Source organism: Medicago truncatula, chromosome 4, assembly GCF_003473485.1.
Source record: "Medicago truncatula cultivar Jemalong A17 chromosome 4, MtrunA17r5.0-ANR, whole genome shotgun sequence".
NCBI lineage: Eukaryota > Viridiplantae > Streptophyta > Magnoliopsida > Fabales > Fabaceae > Medicago > Medicago truncatula.
Window position 1 is genome coordinate 56,031,145 of NC_053045.1, and position 6,000 is coordinate 56,037,144.

The 6,000-nt window shown below is 32.9% G+C and overlaps 1 protein-coding gene across 2 annotated transcripts; it reads left to right on the plus strand.

Moving 5' to 3' along the window:
- Positions 1-534: 534 nt before the first annotated feature.
- Positions 535-4,994, plus strand: LOC112421147 (uncharacterized). 2 transcript variants are annotated; one of them, XM_024781609.2, is made up of 7 exons: positions 535-700; positions 1,241-1,595; positions 1,688-1,929; positions 2,011-2,310; positions 2,384-2,485; positions 3,875-4,159; positions 4,816-4,994. In XM_024781609.2, the coding sequence occupies exons 1-7, from the start codon at positions 572-574 to the stop codon at positions 4,876-4,878; spliced, it is 1,476 nt and encodes a 491-aa protein (XP_024637377.2). In that variant the 5' UTR covers positions 535-571; the 3' UTR covers positions 4,879-4,994. The 2 variants fall into 2 exon arrangements, with proteins under 2 accessions (XP_024637377.2, XP_024637378.2); XM_024781610.2 differs by having other exon boundaries at positions 1,250-1,595.
- The last annotated feature ends 1,006 nt before the right edge of the window (positions 4,995-6,000 follow it).

Sequence of the window (6,000 nt, forward strand, 5' to 3'; positions counted from 1 at the left end):
GTTATGTGGAAGGAGTTTTGTTTTTCTAGTTTTGGTTTTGGGCGTTGTCTTCCTGGTTTTTTCTAGTATGGGTTTTGTTGCATCACTATTTTGGGGGAATGAATTACAAGAAGATTACTTCATTTTTGTCTTTCAATAAGTGTCATAGTTTATAACATGATAAAATTATATGATGTTAGTATGAATCTGGTATGTAGAAAAATTAGTTGTATTTGAGTTACTTGCATCATTGCATTAGTTAGTTTAATTTTATTTTGTTCCGGCAGAGTTCATGCTTTTTAGAAACAAAACATATTATGGTTGTCTTTGTTTAATGATATACAAATGTTTGAATATTGTAGTTTTCATTGAGGACCACAGGTGCCTATTCTTCTCTAGTTTTAACCATTTCTTAAATATTGAAGGACTTGTACACTTGATAATATATGGAAAGAAAATTTATCGATGATTTTATTTATGGCTAATTTTGTATTACACAAGATACTTTTACTTATCTTGTGCATTGTTTTGACTTATTTATCATCAATGCTTGCAGCGTAAGTGTTTTTGGAGTCTCAACCTTGTGAAAAAGATGACACCATATGAATATGCGCGGAGCAAAAGAATTGAAGTTATTAATGAAAAGATTCACGCTCTCAATCTGCCAATTCTCGCCCAATCCCTTGTCAAATCGTCTTCTGCCACTAAAAAACCTTCATCGGTATGATTTATTGATTCTGAAGCTTTAGAACCTTTTTTTTTTTTTATTGATTTCTGATTCATCGGTTTAAAGGATAATGTATCTAATATGTTTAAAAGAACATATCTTTATTTGATTTATTTTTCTTGCTTAATTTTGATCTCATCGGTGTAGTAATATTATCTCACTTGTCAAAAAAATGTTTTAGACTCAGAATAGTATTTTTCTTAACTAATTATGAAACTTAGATTTGATGTTTAAAGGATAGTTTATGCGTTAGCTAGAAATGTATGATATTGTTTAACTGTGTTATAGACATTTGTTGCAAACTCATTCTCAAACACTTCTCAACTTAAAGAACCTGAATTTAACTTTGTAGTGAGATGTTTGCATTCTTATCTATATATTTATAATGTATTGTTGATGTCAGATGTTGTTTATGGCATACTGTGATTATGTACATGAAAGTGTGATCTTAATTTTACTTTTGATTCCTATAGTTATTTTTTCTTTGTTGGACCAACCAAATCCCTCCATATTTATGACTGTGATCTTATTTAGTCTGTGAAGGGTCGTTCAAGGTTTGTACAACCTGGAGCTCTTGAGGTAGCAAACAAGAAGCGCCTTCGTTCGCATGACTTACCACAAGCCCCTCCACCACCCACACATGTGACACAAGCCCCTCCACCACCCACACATGTGACACCACCACCTGCACCAGTCCAAGAGACATATCCACTAACTAGCAAGGTGACAACACTGCCGAAAATAGTCGAGGTGACTGAACTGCCATCTTCCCAGGCCACATCACATAATCATTCTATTCCATTCCCTGATTCTGAAGATGACGTGTTAGATGATGCGCCCAATATTACTCAAAAAAAGAAATCTAAATATTGGGATTTAGAAGTTATAAGTAAGTGATCTAATTCCAAATTATCTTTAAATAATTTAATTGTTTTACATCATTGACTTATGCTATATTTCACTTACTTTCTTATGTGTTAGATGGGGTGGGTCATGTTTCAAACATGCGTTTAGTGGTGTATGATGTGTTGCTTGAATCTCCTAATGGAACAAGGATAATAACAAGATGGAATGGCCGTCAACCAGTGGGAGAAGCAGCTGGTTTTTTAGCGAGTTTTTTGGGTACCCTTGCTAGAATGTATAGAGACTTTCCAATAATGTTTGAAAGTTGGGACAAAATTCCAGAGAAAACAAAAACTAAAGTTTATGATGAAAAAATAAAGGTATCATTGATATACAACTATATATTTCTGATTTATTGTTTCTTTTGTTTAGTAACTATTATTTTATGTTTATGTTTCAAGACAAAATTTGTTGTTGATGATGGAGACAACAAAAGCTATATTTTGACAAGTATTGGAAGGAAATGGAAGGATGAAAGATGTCGGTTGTTCAAGGAACATTATAAATGGGATCTCCCATTAGAAGTGAATCTTGCGAATTATCCACGTCATATTGGCCCAACCGATTGGGCTCTTTTTGTAGCATATAGGCGGAAGCCGGACACGCAAAAGAAGGCGCGAAAAAATGTAGCAAATAGGAAAAAACTAACGACCCCTCATACACTAGGAAAAAAGTCTCTTGCGAGGAAGAAAGATGAGTTGGTATGATTCACTCAATCTGTCATTGATCAAATGCTTAATTGCACAAGTACTTATTATATGTGGTTATTTGTAGGAAGTGAAAGATGGTCGAGAATACAGTAGGGCAGAAATGTTTTCAGTTTCTCATAAGGACTCCAAAGGGCTATATGTCAATGAAGAGGCCAAGAAAAAAGCTGTAAGTGCATCTTTTCCTTTTATTACTGATGGGTGTAATTGCCTTTTCATGAATGAAATTGTACAATTATGATTATGCACAAGTTTGACTTAGGTAACTGACTATACATGATTGATGATTCATTTTGGAATATTGTAAAGCAGACAAAGTTCACTGCTGATGTGTATATTGTTTGGTTAGATTGTGCAGACATTATTATAGATAGAAGTAGAGTAATAGAATGCATACAAAGAGGGAAGATCTAGATTCATAGCACGGCTTGCATGCCTTAGATAGATCTATCATATAAAGTAAGAAAAAAAATTGACGTAAATATCACAAGATTCAAGCTAGGTGGATGATTAAAGAAATAGATAAGTGTTTTTTGAGGTCAAAAGGTTCCCTTTAAACTCAAACAAATTTTATAACAAAACCATAGCACTTGATGCTTTATGGCACTAAATCATGGGTGATGACAATATAAGCATAAGCTGAGTGTTGCAGAAATCAAAATGTAGTCATTGATGAGTGGAAACATAAGACAATATCAGGAATAAATGCATAAGAAAAGTAGGGTAACATAAACACCTATTGGGAAAAGAAAGAAGAACCTCGCCTATGATGGTTTGGCTGTGTGTGAAGAAGGCTAAATGAAACCATAGTAATGAAACTTATAAAATTATAAAATGAAACACCAGCATAGATAAGTGAAAGATGATTTAAATTAATTACAGTATCCTTCAACTCATTAATGACACTTTATTATATAATTATCCCCTTTGATTAAGCTAGTGAAGTCTGAGCCCTGAGGCATATTCTAAAAGTCTTAATACATCCTTCTCCACCCATTAGCATTCACATTTTGTCATGTGAATATTATTAATAAATATCAAACCCTAGTACAATTTTCACATCTCAAATGAATACAATCATTGAATTAAATTCAGAAAGTTAAATCAATAAACAAAGTCTTATCCCTCAAAAGAGATAGTCAAATTGCATACCTTTTATTTCCAATACTCATACACAGACTGGAGAATTGTGTATTTGACAATCTGAGCTTGTAATGACTGCAATTTATAGAAAACAATTTTTGATAAGCTAAATAGGATTCATATGTTTGTACTGCAAGACAGTGATATGAAATGCACAGTGAAACTTCAAAGATGCTCCTACAGTATCTAAAAGCTAAACTTATCAACACATGGAACAAAATTGTTTCAAGATAGATTCTTAACACATAAAGACCCTAAAAGAATTTGACCTCGATAGCAGTTTCAAATTGTAGTAGCACAGGATGCTAATCAAACAATTTCGAAGTATGATTGATTGCTTTGTAAGTCTGACATAGTGATAAACATCTTGTGAAGTACCTTTGTTTATCAAATAAGAGCCCTGGATAATATGCAGGAACAATTGCAAATTGAAATGCAAAACACTCCTGAGAATGAAGCATTTGTCAAAGTGTTTGGAAAAGAACATCCTGGATATGTGCGTTCTATGGGACTTGGGATACCACCATCTCAAATCTCTACTTCTCACCGTGCTAGAGCGACATCTTCCTTTGAGGCTAATGAGAAGATGTTGAAAATGCAAGCCGAAATCGATTCACTTAAGGATAAGGCTTCACAAGTTGATATCTTGAAGGAACAAGTGGCATTTTTGATGCAAATGCAGAATTCTAGAGAAAAACAGGTAAAATTGTATTTTCACAAGTTTCATTCTTGTTGCTTGGATTAGGATGTTAAGTTTTAGGTAGGAATGTGCATAGTTCATAAACCAAACCAAACCAAATTGTATACACTTCCCGAATGATATTTTTTATTATCAACATCAGTTTAAGGTTGTCCCGGTGTTGTGTGGAATCATTGATTTGGATTGCAAGTTTCAGGAAGTAACTTGAAACTCGTAAGGACCTGCTGTAGTAATTTGAAATTAACTATGCATGGTTGCTGCCGTAATTGAGGATGTATTGCATCGGTTGTAGCAGTTTAACTATACCTTTTTATATACTTGCTGCAAATTATAGGTAGTTTAGTATGTGATGAAATAACTTTAATTGGATTACGGCTTTAAAATTTGGATCACGTTTAGATAATAATTTAGTTAAGGCTAAACAAATTTTTTGAACACCTAGTTTTAGGGGCTGGTTAGGTTGTTGTTGTCAACTTCTTTGGAGCTCGACTTTGGATTTTGTATTTTTTACTTGGTTGTTTGGTGTTATTTTTACAAGGTCTGTTTGACTTAGTTGTTTTATTTTATTATCCATTTTGAATAATGTTGTTTTCTTTTGTTTTGAGTGTTAATGAGTAATTTGATATTGCTAATCATTGTCTTATTTTATTTTTCAGCCAACAAACACAGAATCACCAAGAGATGGTGTGCGCTCCTCCGAGTCTAGTTACCCACCTTGAGAATCATGAGCAACATCACTAGGGATATTTAGATAAATATTATGAGCTAATGATGATGTACTTTTTTGTAAAGTCAACCATTGAAATTCACTTGTATTTTGGTTTTTGAACGTTTAAGCTACTTTATTTATAGTTTTAATCAAGTTCATTCAATGTATGGATCTGAATGTTTAAGCTACTTTATTTATAGTTTTAATTAAGTTCAATGTATGGATCAACATTGACACTTTTGGATGGTTTATATGAATGAAATTAAGTAATTTATAGTTATATATTATTCCATTTTAAGTATTTATTGATTAATAGTTTCATTTTAAATTAAGATTAATTGTTATTTATTCAACTGTCAAAATTAATCTAATGAAAATTGACAAATAAGAAATATTATTAAAAAAATGAAATTTATACATTTGCGACAGTTTTAAACTGTCGCAGCAAGCCTATAAGACCCATCCATTCAAAATTAAAAAATCACATTGCGACAGTTACAACTGCGGCAATACCTTTTACGACGGTTGTAACGACAGTTTCTCGAACCGTCGCGAAATACCTTTGCGACATGCATTTTCTCGTCGGTTGAGGAACTGTCGCAAATGACCGATTGCGACAGTTTAAACTGTCGCAAAGCCTTAATTTACCTGTCGCAAAATGACAATTTTCTTGTAGTGTCTAGGTATTGTATTTTGTTGTGCATTTGAACACTTTGCAAAACAAAAAAGAATAATATGTAGAGAAAATAACAATGAAAAACGACAGCCAAACATTCGAAGCAACAATACTAATAACCTATGTGGATAGCAAACGCACAATCAAACCAAGGAACAAGGAAAAGAGAGTATGAAAATGAAAACATCAAGATTATTTATCCAATTCTGCCTAAATTTGACTTATGTACGGGGAAGGGAGTGGCTAGTCAATCCACTATGAATGAGTCTTTACAACAAATACAAAGAAATTATATGAAATTAGCCTCAAAAGCACCTTAGTTTTACCCTTTTTCAAGTCTCTCAACCCATAGGGAAATCATAAGAAAAATCAAGAGAGAAAGATTACTTTCCTATAATAAGATATCAGTATCCAAGGTGTTTATAATGTGTTTCCCAACCCAAGAATCTAACTACA

Bases quoted from the DNA above. Each gene is read 5' to 3' on its own strand.
- LOC112421147 (XM_024781609.2), top strand. From the start codon at position 572: ATGACACCATATGAATATGCGCGGAGCAAAAGAATTGAAGTTATTAAT. The intron at 2,311-2,383 runs GTATGATTCACT...GGTTATTTGTAG, and splicing joins CGAGGAAGAAAGATGAGTTG to GAAGTGAAAGATGGTCGAGA. The intron at 2,486-3,874 runs GTAAGTGCATCT...GATAATATGCAG, and splicing joins AAGAGGCCAAGAAAAAAGCT to GAACAATTGCAAATTGAAAT.